Raw genomic sequence first — 17,651 nt, forward strand, 5'->3', positions numbered from 1 at the left:
CCTCCCTCCCTCCTCCTTCCCCCTCCCTCTCTCCTTCCTCTCTCCTCCCTCTCTCCCTTCCTCCCTCTCTTCCTTCCTTCTTTCCTTCCTTTTCTCCTCCCTGTCTCCTCTTTCTTCCCACCTTCCCTCTCTCACCGTACCTCTGCCTCTCACTTCTGCCCCTCTCTCCTCCAGCCATGCTAGCTAGGTTCAGTTCTAAAAAACCAACCAACCAACCAACCTCTCCTTCCCAGCTCAGGATACGTGCGTACTTGTCCTCTCTGACTAGACTGCCTTTCTCCATGTTGTCAATTCTGATTCCACTCTTAAGATCTCCAGCATGTCTTTGCAATCCCTTAGGGATGACCCTCAGAGTTCTTACTCCTTAAAAAACAAAAGCAAAAGCAAAAACAAAAAACTTACGTGCACATGGAAGTACTTGATTGACATTTACCTTATCACCATGAGTATAAACTCCTGGAAGGCAGGAAGGGACCGCATCTGCTTTGCTCAATGGGTCTTCATCTCCTACCACCAAGGCTGAGCTATGTATCAGGACTTATCCAGACATCTCCGAGAAGCCTCCTGACCCCTGGCTTGGCCAGCCTGTGCCCCAGCATGGCCCTCTTTTATTGCATTCACTGTGGTACCCTGAGACAATCTGTCCCACCCCTACTGTGTGGCTGCTTGCAGGGCAAGGACCCATTTTTGTTGGTTTCTTTTTTCTACACCCGGGCCTGACCTGTGGGAGATTGCAGTGGTGAACGAACAATTCTGTCTTCTGGGCCCAGGTTTCATCCCCATAAATGTCAGGGCAGAACCAGCAGCCATTGGCAAAGCTCCCTGCACACAGTTCCCCATTCTACTATGCAAAGAGGGCCTCACACCCCTGAGCTTTCTATAGATTATGCAAAAAAAAAAAAATCTCCTTCCCTCTTTGGCTTGAATTTTAGTTACATCTCATTTCTTGAAGGGACGTTTTTGCTTTTTATTCTTTAAGAAGCATCCAATCTATATCAAACTTTGAGGCTATCTGAGGTGGGGCTGTTCCAGGAAACTAGGCAAGACGTCAGTCCCTGGTCCTCAGGGCCAGACACGGAGCTAAGGTTGGGCTTTGGAGATTAACCGGATATGATCCAGAAACTTGAAGGACTCGCAGAAGTAGATGACTCGAAGAGGTCAACAAGCCTTTATGAGAGAATGTGATGGGAATTACCATCAAGATGCACAAGTAGCCTGGGTCAAAGCCTCTACGTCACACCAGGGTGTCGGGGAAGGCTTCCTTCTGGGCCAACACGTGCCCTGCGTTGAAAAGCATGGCATGTGCAAGGCATGCTGAGTTCATAGTGCTGGTGGGATCGGCGGTGGCGGCGGCGGGGGGGGGGGGGGGGAGCTCCACGTGTCTGGAGCAAAAGAGGGGAGTGGACAGTGGTGGGTAATGTGGCCCAGATGATGTCACAAAGGCCTTATGTGGTAGGCTGAGCAATGTTACAGGTAGCCACTGTAAACTTTGAGGCTGGGGAGTGACCTCAAAGAGTCTAAGAAAAGCCCATGGAATGGCCTGGTGGTAAACTGGAAGGACCACGAACAATGAGACGATTGTGAGAGGCTTAGAGAGTCCAAACCAAGAAGGCAGCAATGGGAAAGGAGCGGAGGAGATTAGTGGGTGAGCCTCGAGAGAGATTGGAGGAGAGTTCCGGGTAATTGTCAGGGTTAGGGTTTCTACGGGGCTGGCACTGCTATTCACCCGGCAGATTCTAGAGGGGTCGACCTTGGTTCTGGGAATGGAGGGGACACCGAAAAGGTCAGAAATGAGTCAAGATTCAGGAGTGGGTAATGGAGTGGTAGTAGGGAGTGGGTAATGGGCCTCTGACTCCACATCCCGTGTTGCTAAGGAGGCAGCCTGATGCATCTTTGGAGAATACAGCTTAGCAGAGGAGGCATTCATCTCCACTGAGGCTGAGGGTTTGGAGTCTCAAGTGTCCATCTTAGCACTAACATTGTCAAACCCAGAGCTGATCACACCTTAGGTACCACCTAAGGCCTTTGCAAAATAGCTCTATCTCTATTAAATCTGATTCAACTTAACCTATTTATACGTGGTTTATGTGTATGGACATGCATATGTGTATGAATGTGTGTGTGTGTGTGTGTGTGTGTGTGTGTGTGTGTGTGTGTGTGTGTGTGCAGGCCAGAGGTTGATGTTGAGCATCTTCCTCAGTTGCTTTCCATCTTATTTTTTGAGAGAAGGTCTTTCACTGAGTCCCAAGAATCCTCCTGTCTCCACTTTCCCTGAGCTGTGATCACAGGCATGCACTGTCCGTGACCAGCTTTTCACCTGTGTCCTGATAATCCAAATTCACATCCTCACGTTTGCCCAGAGAATACTTCCCCAACAGAGCCCCATCCCCGGGTCCTCATTCACATTCGGAGGTGGGCATTTTATTTTATTTTATTTTTAATGAAAGTTCTACGTAGCTGAGGGAACCAACTACTCCTCTCAAAAACCTCAGTTGCTTAGCTGTCCTTTCTGGCTCTCCTGCAGCGATTACTCTAACCCTAGATGATTCTTTGGGTATTTCCCAGCAAGCTCTAAACCACATGGGTAGAGTGATACTTGCTGATCTTTTCTGTGTTACATAGACAGCAGTTTAACTCGGTGTCCCACGCTCACCTCAGTTACACGCATGTGCCTACTTCCTTAATTTACACCAACCAAAATTCTTTTTTCAGTTTTTGTCTTATGTTAATTTTTATGTATTTATTTTTTTATTTATTTATGTCTGAGTGTTTTGCCTGTATGCACGTCTGTGGGCCACTTGTGTGTTGGTTGTCCACGGAGGCCAGAAGAGAGCGTCAGATCCCCCTGAGCTGGAGGGTTGTGAGTTGTTGCTCAATCTGAGCAACGCTGGGAAACATTGTGGGTCCAGTGAAAGAGCAGTGTGTGTTCTTGTTGACCACTAACCGTCTCTCCAGCCCCACACCTGCCTTTTGAATAGTTTTTAAGAAACCACTGGGCCTCCCCACCTCCAGTCTCTCGGATAGGTTAGATCTCTCTGTCTCCAGTTTTCTGAAATCCCATGCTGAGTCTACAGACTCGGATTGAGGACATGCGCAATAAAGTTTCTCTCATTAAGTGTTCCAGAGTTAGACAAAGACAGACACAAGCTCTTAGCTGGAGTTGGTGAGAAGTGTGGGGAGGGAAGTTAGGCAAACAGAATATTGGTTGAGCAGGCAGTGTTATATACATCTAAGTTCCTCATCAATGATTCAAGATCAGCATTACAAATTCCAAGCACTGGGAAAAATTCTGGGGCCTCAATCTAATTTGTTTGGTTGGAAATAAAGTCTCCCCATGCTCCCAGCGAACTCCATGCCTCCCATACCCACAGCTCTTGTTTAAGAGGAGGGTGGCTGACATTTTCCAGTTTTTTTTGCTTTCTGTGTCGGGATGCTCTTCACCACCAGTGGGCAAACTTTGCTATTATCATTTCTGGGGGTAAGAAAGCTGGAGTTCACCATCGAAGGCATTCCTTCATTCCTGGGGACTGGGCTCAACCCCAAACCAGGGCCCTTTATCAGAAAGAAATCTTTAAGATGTGTAGGCCCATTTCCTTCAAGGTGTGCCTGCAGACACCTGGAGATAGGACACATAAGTAGAGAGAACATATAGGGCTGGGCGTGGTGGCGCATGCCTCTAATCACAGCACTCGGGAGGCAGAGGCAGGCAGGGTCTCTGAGTTCTAGACCAGCCTGATCTACAGAGCGAGCTCCAGGAGGGCCAGGATTACACAGAGAAACCCTGTCTAGGGGAAAAAAAGAAAGAAAGAAAAGAGAACATACAGGGTACTACTCAATACATGTCTTTATGATGGACGAATAAAGAACATCTCTACTTAATAACATCTAATTTTTACAGCACTGTCTGCCCCCTGGTGGAAGTCAACCAGGAAAACACACTCCTCTAGTGACTGCCTGAATTGCATTTTTTTTAAACCATTGAAAGCAATTTATGTACATTATCAGAACTGCCATCAACACTATGATTCCAAAAGTTGGGAGGGATATGTTTTTTGTTTGTTTTGTTTTTGAGACAGAATTTCTCTATGTAAACCCTGGTTGTCCTGGAAGTCACTACATAGACCAGGCTGGTCTCAAACTCTTGGAGATCCGCTTACCTCTGTCTCCCGAGTGCTGGGATCAAAGGTGGTGCACTACCATGCCTGACTGAATCAGGAGTGATTGTGCTCATTTGACAGGGGCAGAGAAATTGAGTTCCTCCACCGAGATCCCAAAGAACAGTACTTCTAACCTAAGTAGAGTCAATCCAGAGCTCACAACAAACCTGGCCCGCTCCATAACACAAACAAGCTCAAATCTTACTTGAATCTCAGGTTCGAGCCTGGGATTGGGTCTAGACTACAGCACTGCTCTTGAGTGCGTGAAAGAGCCACCTGGGAACAGGACTCTACCTCACAGTTGTTTATTCTGATGCTGATCAACACGGAGATCTAAAGAACAAGTCACACACACACACACACACACACACACACACACACACACACACACATCGCCTCAGTTTCCTTATCTGTCAAATGGAGAATATACTGGAAGGGCTGGCAATGTGGCTCAGTTTGTACAGTACTTGCTTAGCATGCACAGGCCCTGGGTTTGATTCCCAGCACTGAATAAACCAGATCTGGTGGTCCACACTTGCAACCCCAGCACTTGAGAGGTGAAAGGCGGGAGGCATAAAGAGTTGGAGGCCAATGTGGGTTACATAAGACCCTGTCTCAAAAAGAAATGTAATCTGAAATTTGGGAAGGGGCCATGATCACCTAAGGAAAGTGCAGAAGGTTTTTAAGCAAATGTTCTGTGCTCCCTGGAGGAGGAGAAGACCACTGGAGGAACTGGAAGAGCATGGGATACTAAATGAGTATGGAAACTCTTCAATGGGTATGAGTTCTCTCTACAAATATCCCATAATACAATGAGAGCCTCCATACTTTGTAAACCCCCCCCCAAAGAAAATTGGGTGCTTCCAGGAAGCATTCTATTCACCCAGTAGAAGCCGCAAACCTGGTCTTCTCTGCCAGAATCCAGTACTAAGTCTCCTCTGGGGGCATTTAAATTTAGCTATGTGTTAGGATTAGGCCTTAAGTGGTTCCCAGCTATCCTCCGATGACTGATTTGGGGGTCAGCCTGGACATTGTGCTCATTTGACAGGGGCAAATGAATGTGAAGGATCTCCCACCCAGAATAGGCCCCCAAACCTTAGCACAACTGACTCCATAAGGGAAGGGCCACTCAGGCCATAAAATTCAGCATGTAGACAATTCCACCTGCCAAAATGAAGACAAAGACAGACCTAATCCATCGAAGTCCATAGTTCTGGGGAAGCCTCTAAAGGAACAGCCTTGCTTTTGGGCTTCTGTGGTTCTGCTTCTGGCTAACTGTTCTTGCTGACTGAGGTGTGTCATCCCAGAAAACGTTTGGTTTTGTTTTTTGTTTTTGTGTGTGTTTGCGCTTAAAAGTTCACACTGAGAAAGGCTCAGTGCTACACTGGGACCCTGAACACCCGGTGTAGTCTCCAGCTGGCAAATAAAAACTTTCTATTAGCTTAAAACCCATATTCCAGCAGTCTTCTCTGGGGAATACCCTACAACACCACACATTGCTGTTGATTCTATTTTTAAAAGCTCATTATTATTATTATTACTATTATTATTATTTACATTTATGTTTGTGTGTATGTGCTCACGTGTGTGCTGGTGCCTGAGGCTGGAAGAGGGTATGGGATTCCATGGAGCTGGAGCTGCAGATGGTTGTGAGCCACTCAATGTGGTTGCTGGGAACTGAACCCAGGTCCTCTGAGAAAGTAGCAAGCCCTCTTAAACCCTGAGCCATCTCTCTTCACCACCACCCCCATTTTTGGTTCTAATATGCAACTCAAGTTGTAAACATCACCCCAGAACTTTAAAAAGAGGGGGTAGGAAGGACAGGGAAGCAGTAACACCCAGTGGCAATCATCTGGAGATTTTGTTTAAATGTGGCATCGAATATAAGAGGTATGGGGTGAGCCTGGGAATCTGGGATCTTCCCTTCTAACAAACTCTCAGGGGCCAGGCCAGATTATACCTGTAATCCCAGCATTTGTAGGGCAAGAGGACCTGGAGTTCAAGGCCACCCTGGGCTACATTGAGCAACCCTGCCTCAAATGAACCACCACCAGGTTCCCAGGAGCCGTCCAGGCTGCTGTCCAGACTGCCCAGCTGTATGGTAGCTTGAATGATGAGAAGTCTGGCTGTTCAGGCCATCTGGGACCTGAAAAAATTAACTCACTGCTAAGAGGCTCTGTTTTCTTGTCTATAAAAGGAGGCAGGAGGACTGAGGGCTTAGCTTGGTGATTTCAAAGCCTGGTGTGCATGCGCACATACAATATACATACACAGATACAGACTCGAGCGATAGTGAGCACATCAGAGTTCCCGGGGGTGCTCACACATGAAGTAATGTACTAAGCGTGTTTGCCCCAGTGCAGGATAGCCAACATTTGTGGAATTAATTATCAGCCAGGGATTTTCCTAAGGGCTATTATTTCACCATCCACATTGTGGAGATGAAACTGGGGCACAGAGGTGGTATGCAGTGAGTGACCTATAGTTCCACACCTAAGTTGCTAATCTAAAATTTTGGGCTTCTTTCTTTCTTTTCTTTTTTTTTTAAACTTGATGTTCATTGGTGTTTTGTCTGCATGCATGTCTGAGTGAGGGTGGTCAGATCCCCTGGAACTGGAGTTACAGACAGTTGTGAGCTACAGTGTGGGTGCTGGGAATTAAATCGGGGGGTCTTCTGGAAGAGCAGCCAATGCTCTTAACCTCTGAGCCATCTCCCCAGCCTTTATCACTATGGTCCATGGGACTGGTTGACAGGACTGGCTCAAGCCACCGCTAGGCTGCGAAGAGGTAACTCTCAGGGGATCGGCAGATGGCAGCCCAGTGCTACCGGGCGGCCAGAACCGCTTAGCACCATGCCCAGAGCTAGCGCAGCCAGCCGCACTTCCGACAGCTTCTACTCTAGGCTGTGCCCGGCTCCCGGGGTTCCCTCGTGGGAGGCCTCAGGGACTGGTCAGAGACTAAACAGCCCTTCAAGTTCGTGTACGAGTTCCACCAAGATAAGACCTTGTATACAAGGAGGGCCGCGAGAAAAGCAAGCTTTCCACAAGGGACGCCGAACTGTCTGTCACCCGGAGAGGTCAGCTCCAGGAGGGGAGCCCAGGCAAGAGGAAAAAAGTCCTGGATCCGTCTCGGATCCCCACCACCACCACCACCACCCGAGCACTTTGCGGACCCCGGGCCTCGGGGCACGCGCGCTGGCCCCAAGAAGACTCTGACCTCGGAAGGACAGGCGGGATCGTCCAGCGGAGTCCTCTGGGAGTTGGGGGGACAAATGAATTTAGGGGCAGTGTAGGGGGTGGGGGCTAACCGGGCGGTTTCCATGGCGCCCGGGACGTGATGGAGGAATGCACCCCAAGCTATGGCGAAACAAGCGCGGTGTCCTGCGGGGCCCTGCTCAAGAAGTCAGGGGAGCCTGGGTGGGAGGGGTTGCGGGGCGTGGGGAGCCGGGCAGGCCGGGGGCGGGGCGGTCACGTGCGCCCGAGGGGGCGAGGCCCCAGCCTGCCCGGGAGCGAACCGAGCCGGCCCAGCAGCAGTTCAGCTAGCAAACTTTTTCCAGGACGGTCCACACTTCACCTGGGAATTCCAGGCAGGAACAGCCTGGAGCGCGTGGCGAGGAGTCTGCGGCCGACTTGGGGACAAGAGTTTGCGAGGTGTGGGGGTGGAAATAAGGATTCCCAAGGACCAGCAAGGGGAGTTTGGGAGTGAGCGCTGCCTCTAAGTCTCCGTTTCTCTGCGCGAACAGAGGTGCGCTTCTGGACAACCCTCAGCTCTAGGGGGACAGCCACAAGGCCACTGGCCCATAAGACTGTAAGAGTCAGCCCGTGTCCTGGGCTCAGGAGCACGCTGTGGTCATGGTGAATGAAAGTCTCAACCAGGAGAAGAGCGATGACAACCCTGCACCCGAGTCCGCCTTCCCGACCGACACCAGCTACTCCACCCATCCCAGCGACTCCTTCCATCCCAGCGTCTCAGGCCACCCCAGCGTCTCCATCCATCCCAGCGTCTCCATCGACCCCAGCGTCTCTGTCCACCCCAGCAGTTCAGCGCCCCCTAGTACCTTTGCTCAACCCAGCGCCTTGACGCATCCCAGTAGCTCAGGTCCGCAAAGCAGTGTGATCAAGGTGAGCAAGCGCCGTTGGGCCGTGGTCCTGGTGTTTAGTTGCTATTCCCTGTGCAACGCCTTCCAGTGGATCCAGTATGGCTCCATCAATAACATCTTCATGACCTTCTACGGCGTCAGCGCCTTTGCCATCGACTGGCTGTCCATGTGCTACATGCTGGTGTACATCCCTCTGCTCCTGCCCGTGGCCTGGATGCTGGAGAAATTTGGTCTTCGAACCATCGCGATCACTGGTTCAGCTCTCAACTGTCTGGGCGCCTGGGTGAAGCTAGGCAGCCTGGAGCCTCACCTCTTCCCAGTCACAGTGGTGGGTCAGGTCATTTGCTCTGTGGCACAGGTCTTCATCCTGGGCATGCCGTCACGCATTGCTTCGGTCTGGTTCGGGGCTGATGAAGTCTCAACAGCTTGCTCCGTGGCCGTGTTTGGCAATCAGGTGAGTAGAGGGGTGTGTGTGTGTGTGTGTGTGTGTGTGTGTGTGTGTGTGTGTGTGTGTGTGTGTGTGTGTGTCTGTTCCAAAGAGAGGGCATCTCACCATGATGGGACTGAGTATGTTAGAGGAGACCGGCCTTGACCCTCTGTGTGAGAAGTTGCAGTTTTCTGATTCACAGCCTTTATGACTCTGGGTGGCTTGGGTGATTGGGTGTGACTGACAGTGTAGTTGGGTGTGACTGTCAGTGACATTGTAAGATCAGTGGGGGGGGGGTTGTCACAAACAAGGGACTTTTTCATTCATCTGTTGATGGTGTTTCTCCACCAACATTTATCAGTCCACCATTTCACCTATAGAAATGCTGGTCCTTCTCTGGTAGCAGCACTGGCTGTTTAGGTGTCTTTGGAATTTGGCAGATGATTTTGGCTGGGCCAGCCAGCTTTCCTAGAATGCAGGACCCTGGTGTATAGAAGTGTGGGCTGGGCTGTTCTTACATTCTTTATACACAGCTGAAACCAGGGCAGAGGAAACAATGCTTTGTTCTAAACTCCCTCTCTGGGGGTTAGAACTGAGTCCAGCAGGGTAGAGTAGATATTACTGTGAGCTTCCAAAACGACTCTGATCTAAGCACCTTATTCTTAATCTTTTTAAAATCATTCTTTTTCCTCTTTTTTGGGGGCCAGCAATCCCCAATTCTTTTTTACCTTAGGTGTGGTTCTGGTCCAGAAACTTGGCCATGTTAGGAATCTGATTGCGACTCTGTATTCGAAGCAAAGCAAATGTTTATGGGGTGCTTCTTTTATGGGAGCCCCAGTCCATGGGTTCTCACTTCCCAAAGTATGCTGGCCAAGTAGCTGCTAGACCACTGGTCACCCTTGGCTCTCATAAGCCTCTTTTGCCTTACCAGTTCATTTAGAGGATGTAACTTCTTACTCAGTGAGACAGCTCAGCAGTTATGAGCATGTTCTACTCCCTCAGAGGACTAGAGTTAGATTTTCAGCACCCATAGTGGGTGGCTCACAACTACTTGTAACTCAAGCCAAGGAGGATCTGATGCATCTGCCTTTCTAAGGGCACCAGCACTTATGTGTACATACCCATAGACAATAAAATAATAATAATAATAATAATAATAATAAACCTTTAAAAATAGACTTTAAGAAATATTGGACTGGTGTAGTGGTGTGTGCCTATAATCCTAGCACTTGGGAGGTAGAGATGGGAGGATCAGGCATTCAAGGTCATCCTAGGCTACATAAGTGAGTTCAAGACCACTTGTGATTCTGTCTCAAAATATATAAATAAAAGCCAGGTGGAGATGATGCACACCTGTAATCCCAGCACTCAGGAGGCAGGTAGGTGGATCTCTGTGAGTTCAAGGACAGCCTGGTCTACAAAGCTAGTTCCAGGACAGCCTGGGCTACACAGAAAAAGCATATCTCGAAAACCAAACAAGCATATGATATTTGTCAATCCTCAATCCTTAAAATTATGTGACTGTGGGTTTTAATGTCTCTAGTGTGGGAGGTAGATTTGTCTATTATTGGGAGCTAAGGCTAGGGCATGAAGAATTCATCTTCTAAAAGGTCCTCATCCTATGAGCAGAATAGGGCTCATACAGGGTGATATAATCCAGTCCTACCATTTACGGGGAGCTAGAAGAATTCCTCTCTGTTTATCTGGGGCCATCAAAACGGGGTTTCTAACACTTTTGTTATTATTAATCCTAAGGCACACAGTAACCCCTTGACCCACACCTCCGAAGGACATAATACTAGATATGTCGTTAAAATTTAAGAGGAATAGTTTATTCATTTCTCATTCTACCCTATTCCCCCAACAAGGTCAAGACATGCTAAGAATTTTACACTTAAAAATACCCTGGGGCTGGTGAAATGGTTCAGTGGGTAGTGCAGCCGCTGCCAAGCCTACCCCCAAACCTGACGACCTGAGTTGGCTCTCCGGGAGCCACGTGGTGGAAGGAGAGAACTGACTCCTGCAAGCTGTCCTCTGACCTCGGCATGCTTGCTGCGGCATGCACCTGTTTCTCCTACACTCCCCAGCACATAGATACATAAATAAATAGGTGTCCTTAAGAAATTTAAAATCCCTGTTGATGGAATGCGTTTGACTCAGGGAAATAGCTGTTTCTCATGAATAGTTAGGGTTGATCCTCTGTGCTAAATTCAACATGATTTAAAAAAAACAACAACAAAAAACCTGTTCAGGCTTCCTCATGAAGAGATGAGTTTGCTTGTCTCTCTGTCCTATAGCCTTTTCCCAGGTAAAGCTCTACTGCATAGGAAGAGATGCTTACAAAGTACCTGTGGGTTGCATCTTCGGAAAGACTCCATAGAGATGGCTAAGCAAACATTCTGAAGACTTGATTCCTCATGGCTCGCAAACTTCACTTGGGCCTTGCCCATGTAAATGACCTCAAACTCTACATCCTTTTCGACGTGGGGGCGGGGATCAGAGGAGGAAGAGATTCTCCAAAGAGCACTGGTATTTGTGAATAGCAGAATATTGAAATGGTAATACATATGCCATGGTAATCTATCCACATATGCAAACAGGTTGAGGCAAGGGAGAGGTCTTCAATTGCTTTTTATTTATTTTGTATGTAAAGGTGTGTGCATGTGCCATGATGCATGTATAGAGAGGTCAGAGAACAATTTGCAAGAATCCTCTTTCCACCATGTAGGTCCCGGGGATCGAACCCAGGTCCCCAGGCTTTGTTTGCAGGTCCCTTTATCCACCATCTTGCTGGCCCAAGGGGAAGTTTTAAAAGACTCAAATGAAGAGGATTGCATCAGATATTTGAAATAACAGTCTCTGGATACAACGATTAATAACAGTGGTGTGGGTCTGAGGCTGAACAGACATATACCGAGGAGATATTTCTGTAGAAGTGTTTTTTGTGTGATGTCACACTGGTGCTAGGGATGTAGTTCAGAGTGCATGCTGAGCATGTACAAGATCCTGGGTTTAATCCCCGGCACCACAAAAGTGCAGTGGTCTCTGTAAGGTTAGGATCTAACAGAAGCTCTTGTGGTCATTTCCATAAGACAAACATTTCCATTCATAACCCCTTGTTTAATTTTTTTTTTTTTTTTTTTTTTTTTTTTTTTTTTTTTTTTTTGAGACAGGCTCTCAACAAAGGAGCACTGGCTGGCCTGGACCTGGCTATTGGCTTTGAACTCATAGAGCTCCTCCTACCTCTGCCTCCCAAGTGCTGGGATTAAAAGCATGCCCCAGCACACTGGCATCATTTGCTTTTTGTTGCTGTTGTTAAGGTTGCCACAAATGACCCTTTTGATCCTGACAACTTTCGTGTTTCTTTCATAGGGTGGGAATCTTGACCTCTCTATTCCTAGTGTTTCTTGGGTACTTCCCATGACAATCAGTCTCTGCTCATACAGAATTCATCTTTCAGACGTCTATTAGACAAGCCTGAAATTCCCCTGAGCACCCCAGTTTGCTAGACTGTAGGTGAGGCTATCCGACTGTTGTCTCCCTGCAAAGACTTCCTCTACCAGAGTTTAAAGCGTGTCCCGAATGCCTAGGTTCAGAAATAACACAACGGGTCATAGCATAGATTTATCTTCAGTTCTATATGACTCTGTGGTGTGTGTGTGTGTGTGTGTGTGTGTGTGTGTGTGTGTGTGTGTGTGTGTGTTCTAGACTTACTGGCTATAGGAAAGGGTAAAGAATAGGAAAAGAAGTTAATGTCTACGAAACACCTAAAATATGCAAAGTACTTTTTCATCCATCGTTTAATTTAATCTTCTCCGCACCCCTTGCGAGGTGGGTAGAGTTGTCCCTGCGGTTACAGGTGAAGAAACAGAGAGTAATGTAAGAAGAGTGTGAGAAGAGCGACCTTGGTCACAGTCCTGTAGCGGCTGAGTGGGAGCCAGAGACTGAGCCAGCCAACACTGAGTCCTCAAGGGGGAAAGCCAATGCTTAAAAAAAAAAAATCAATCAAATGCCGGCGTGGCGGTAGCACACCTCGTCCTTTAATCCCAGCACTCGGGAGGCAGAGGATGGCAGATCTCTGAGTTCAAGGCCAGCCTGGTTTACAGAGCGAGTTATGGAACAGCTAGTGCTACACAGTGGGACCCCGTCTTGAAAAACCAAAAAAAAAGAAAAGAAAGAAAGAAGAAAGAAAGAAAGAAAGAAAGAAAGAAAGAAAGAAAGAAAGAAAGAAAGAAAGAAAGAAAGAAAGAAATGGAAGGTTTGGGTACAGAGTATTTGACTAGCATGTGTACTAGGTTCTAGGTTTGATCCCTAGCATGCACACACAGAAAAAAAGTGGGAATCTGAGGTTCTAATTTTGTTGTGTCTCAAGGACTTTTGATTGCCTTCTGATGTGAGGGCATTTCTGCCTCTTGTGGTGGTGGTGGGGGGGAGTTTTGTTTTGTTTTGTTTTGTTTTGTTTTGTTTTGTTTTGTTTTGTTTTGTTTTGTTTCAGATAGTGTTTCACTGACTGTATAGCCTTGCCTGACCTGGATGGAATTCGATATGTAGACCACTCGACTATCCTCGAACTCACAGAGATCCAATTGCCTCTGCCTCCCAAGCGCTGGGATTAAAGCCCCCATGCCTCTCTTAACCTAGCCCAGGAACTGGACATAGGCAGGAAAGTGGGCTAGAGTCTGCCTGAAAGAAGCAGGTGGGGTCAGATTTCCTGGGGTCAGGGAAGACAGGCGACCGAAGAGTGAAACTTGCAGCTCTTGTCTTTCCGTGGTGGGCTCAGAACTGCTGCTCTCAGCCGGTAAAAAGCCTGGTGGTTTGTGAGCGGCACTCAGCATGGTGTCAAGTGAAAACCGTTTGCAGTGGGGTTTTGAGTGATAGACACATTGTTACTGTACAAGATGCAAAAGGTGTTAGGTCTCAAACCTGGGGAAAAGAGCTAACTGAAGTAACTATGTAACATGCCTCCAGGGTCTCCCAGCATCCCTTAGTCCCTCAGGGTATGGCTGGTGTACCTCTCCCTCTCTCCTGAACTCTCCAGCCCAGGGACTAGGCTGCCCTACCCCCTGCGGTTCGTCCCTATATAATCCAGCCTTTTGTGCTACTCAGTTCCTTTTACCTTTTTTTTTTAACCCTTTAACCTCCTGGCCCCTTGGTCTCCTGGCTCTCCCCTCTCTCCTCTCTCCTCTCTCCTCTCACTTCCTCCCATAGCCCGGCTCAGGGTGGTCATGTTTACTCTGGACTCTGGCTATGCTTTCCCTCACATCTACAATACACCTTCCATCATACTTATGAGCAGTCATGTCCTTTACACACACACACACACACACACACACACACACACACACACACACACACACGTGAACTCAAAAAGAAACCCTGTAGGAAAGTCCAAGAACCGGGTGGCCCAGGATGAGCTAGATGTTGGGAGACAGAAGAGATCTTCAAGACGAGCTTCAAGATGAGGGGAGCTGGCCCACAACACAGAGAAGGAACGGGAACAGTAAAACACTTCACTTTTAGAAGTAGGGAAAACACCACACTTTCCCAGTTCAAATCTCGCCCAAGTACTAGTTGGCTATATAAAATAACACTGGATCATGGAACTGTAACATTAGAGCATGTGCAAGCCTCATACGGAGCTAAATTTTCTGGTGGCCATGTTAAAAATGTAAACACAAAAGAGAACGTTAGTTTTAGTGCTAGATTTTATTTAGCTCACCACATCCCAAATACTAGCTGAACAATCACTAGTGTGACATTTTGCACATATCCCCAGCACCCCGTGGTGCTGGGCATCCAACCTGATGCTTCATTGTTCTAGCCATGTGCTCTTCCATCGAGCCTTGCCTTTACATCCTCTTCATTGCCAAGGCTTTGGAAACGTACAGACTTCCGTGTGCATTTCCCCGGAAGTTCTAAATAGGCCTTGCTCCACAGCCAGGTGGACTTGCAGGTGAGCAATGGTAGAAAACTTATTGTGGCAGATAAAGGTGGTCTCTGGAAAGCGACTTCAGCCCCGAGGAGGCTGCGCTTGCTGGACTGGCTGAGCCTGTGCCATCACCCACCGGAGAGGCTGAAGGAGGCCGAGGGTGACTCAGGAACCAGAGTTCTAAGGTGAGGTCAGCTTAGGCTGATTTCAAAACCATGAATGCTTAGGTATGACGAAGCCGTAGGTCAGGAGATCCTGGCTTATCACTATCTCTCAGCTCATATCCTTCTTGGAGCTCCCCAGCTCAGAGGCTGGCCAAAGTCTGAGATGGAGGACTCTTGATTAGCCGTTGATGGCCCTTGCTATGTGCTCCCATACCTGGCTGCCTTCCAGCCTCCAGCAATGCACTTTCAAGACCAGAATAGGAAAGGGGGGTGGGGGAGCCCCGGTGTCGACTGAGAGGTTCGGGACTACTCTTTCTGATACGGCCAGCCACGTCAGACAAGTGAGCGAGGCTAGCCTACTATGGTGATACTGGAATGGGGTATGGCCCCACCCAGCAGGAAGGCCCCTTGTTATTACAAAAATTATAACCCGATGTACATAGATCTATCTTCCTACCTACCTTCTTTTCTTTCTTATTTAAAGAAAAACCCTAAGTACAGGTTTTCACATGACATTCTGGGGTGGACAGGTGTGGGAGTTGAAACTGGATCTTGTTATGTAGCCCAGGCTAGACTTGAACTGCAGTGAGTAATCCTCCTGCTTTAGCCTCCTGCAGGGTTGCCACATCTGGCTTGAAAAGTTTTTTTTTTTGTTTTTTAAAGTCAGGATGACACAAAAGTAACAGGTCTAGCCTGAAGGGCTAGAAAGCTGTCGGTTCAGTGCAATTAACTGCATTCACTATCACTGCCTGTCACTCCCAACCAAACTCGTCACCAGACAGTAATTCTTCCCCTCTTCCTCCCTCCAGCCCTTGGGAACCTCCGTTCTACTTGGTACCTTTTTGTATTTGAATTTGCTTGTGCTGGGTGATAATGTAAATGGAACCATAGTCATGGTTTTCACTGTCTGCCTTATGAAATTGGTTTTATTTTTATTTTCTTTTTACATTTTATCTGCGTGTATGACTGTGCATACAACATGCATGCTTGGGGCCTGAGGAGGCCAGAAAGGGACATCAGATCCCTTGGAACCAGAGTTATAGCCAGTTGTGAACTGTCACGTGAGTGCTAAGAGTTGAACCCAGGTCCTTTGGAAGAGCAGCCAGTGCTCTTAACCTCTGGGCCATTTCGCCAGCTCCTGAAATTAGTTTTTGAAGGTCAATATCTAATTCAAAGATTCTATTTTTTGTGGGTTTTGTTGGTTCTTTGTTTTATTTATTTATTTTTTAATTTATTTATCTTGGCTATTGGGGTTTTTTGTTTGTTTGCTTGTTTGGTTGGTTGGTTGGTTTTTGGCTTTTCAAGACGGTTTTTTGGTGTAGCTCTGGCTGTTCTGGAACTTGCTCTGTAGACCAGGCTGGCTATGAACTCACAGAGATCTGTCTGCCTTTGCCTCCCGAGTGCTGGGATCAAAGGTGTGTACCACCATCACCCAGTGGGTTTTGGTTTTAAGACACTGTCTTGATATACAGCTGGACTGGCCTCGGATTTGAGATTTTCTTTCCTCAGCTTCCTGAGAACCAGGACTGTAGGAATGTTCCGCCAAGCTTAAAGTCCCCTTTACACTCTGTGTGTGTATGTGTGTGTGTTCAATTTTCTATTTTAAAGCCATGGATTAGGTAAAATTGCTAGCCTGAGGCTGTGGGAGGTGGTGGCATAGAATTGAATTCCAGCTCTGCTTTCTTCTTCTCTGAGGGCCAAGGGGTCCAGCTCTCCACAAATACAAGGTTTCAGATGCCCCACTGAAAGCATCCTTGTCCAGCTCTCTAGGGAGGGCTCAGAGATATAGAAGCAGCATTTTGTAGTTTTCTGTGTACAGGTTTCTCTCTTTTCAGTGGGCTACCATGTGAGGCTGGTAATCAGGGGCTTAGTTTGAAGGACACAGTCAGCTGTGCAGGAGGGAGTTGCCTGCGTGCTACCATTCTTGTCAGGGCTGATTTATTATGTGTGTGCTGTGTCTGGTGTCCAGTTAGAAGGAGGGGGAGCTTGGGTCCCTTACCCATCAGCCTGAGGAGACAGGTTAGGCTTGTGAGCGGGACTCATAATTCGAATCCTCTTGAGATCCAGAAGTCGACAAGGGCCAGGGGCAGCTCTGGGCGGATGGGAAGCACATCCGTGGCAGATGCCTCTAACCCTGGCTCTCTGACATTCTCTAGCATCCTGGAGGGGGTCCAGGTTGGCCTCATTGGCCCCCACCTTGGCATTGGTGTCTGTCAATTACATGGAATCAAGTTTGAGTCTTGAGGTCCCGACCTCTGCCCACATCCTCTCCTAGCCTAGCCTGTCTGGGTAGTTCCCAGCATTGGCTCTGCTCTCAGCAGTCTGGCTCCATAACCGTCTCCTTGAAGTGATACTATTTGCAGAATAAGAGGCAGTGGAGACTGACGTCAGCAGGATGGTTCTAGGTCCTTGCTTCCCTGCAGAGACGTTAAATAAACAACTAGGAACTAGCCAAAATAACTTCTTTATGTGACCTTTGCAAATCTGCCAGAGATCTACAGCAACTAAGCACAACCAAGAAGAAGCAGTCAGTGTTCAAGAGGTAGGAAAGGTCATGGCTTTGCGTTCCTATTCTGGATCCTTCCCAGAACGGTTCCGGCCTCCTCTCGCTCTGCTTGCAAACTGCACATTGAATTAGTAGCATTGTAATCTGTTTTAATACAGCAGCATTTAATACCAACAATGAGCACGCCAACAAAAAAACTTAAGAAAACAATTCCATTAATAACCGTGAAAAACAGCCGGGGATGTGGTGGCTCATGCCTTTAATCCCAGCACTCAGGAGGCAGAGGCAGGCGGATCTCTGAGTTCGAGGCCAGCCTGGTCTACAGAGTGAATTCTAAGATAGCCAGGGATACACAGAGAAACCCTGTCT

The 17,651-nt window shown here is 47.9% G+C and overlaps 1 protein-coding gene across 2 annotated transcripts in view; it reads left to right on the forward strand.

The window, feature by feature from the left end:
• Window positions 1-7,596: 7,596 nt before the first annotated feature.
• Window positions 7,597-17,651, forward strand: part of Flvcr2 (FLVCR choline and putative heme transporter 2) — a 63,234-nt gene continuing 53,179 nt past the window's right edge. Inside the window, exon 1 of one of the 2 annotated variants that reach the window (XM_006990326.4) lies at window positions 7,597-8,710. In XM_006990326.4, coding sequence (XP_006990388.2) covers window positions 8,009-8,710 — 702 coding nt within the window. In that variant the 5' untranslated portion in view covers window positions 7,597-8,008. The remainder of the gene's footprint in view (window positions 8,711-17,651) is intronic. The other variant, XM_042260956.2, reaches the window with a different exon arrangement.

Source organism: Peromyscus maniculatus, chromosome 14, assembly GCF_049852395.1.
Source record: "Peromyscus maniculatus bairdii isolate BWxNUB_F1_BW_parent chromosome 14, HU_Pman_BW_mat_3.1, whole genome shotgun sequence".
Lineage (NCBI taxonomy): Eukaryota > Metazoa > Chordata > Mammalia > Rodentia > Cricetidae > Peromyscus > Peromyscus maniculatus.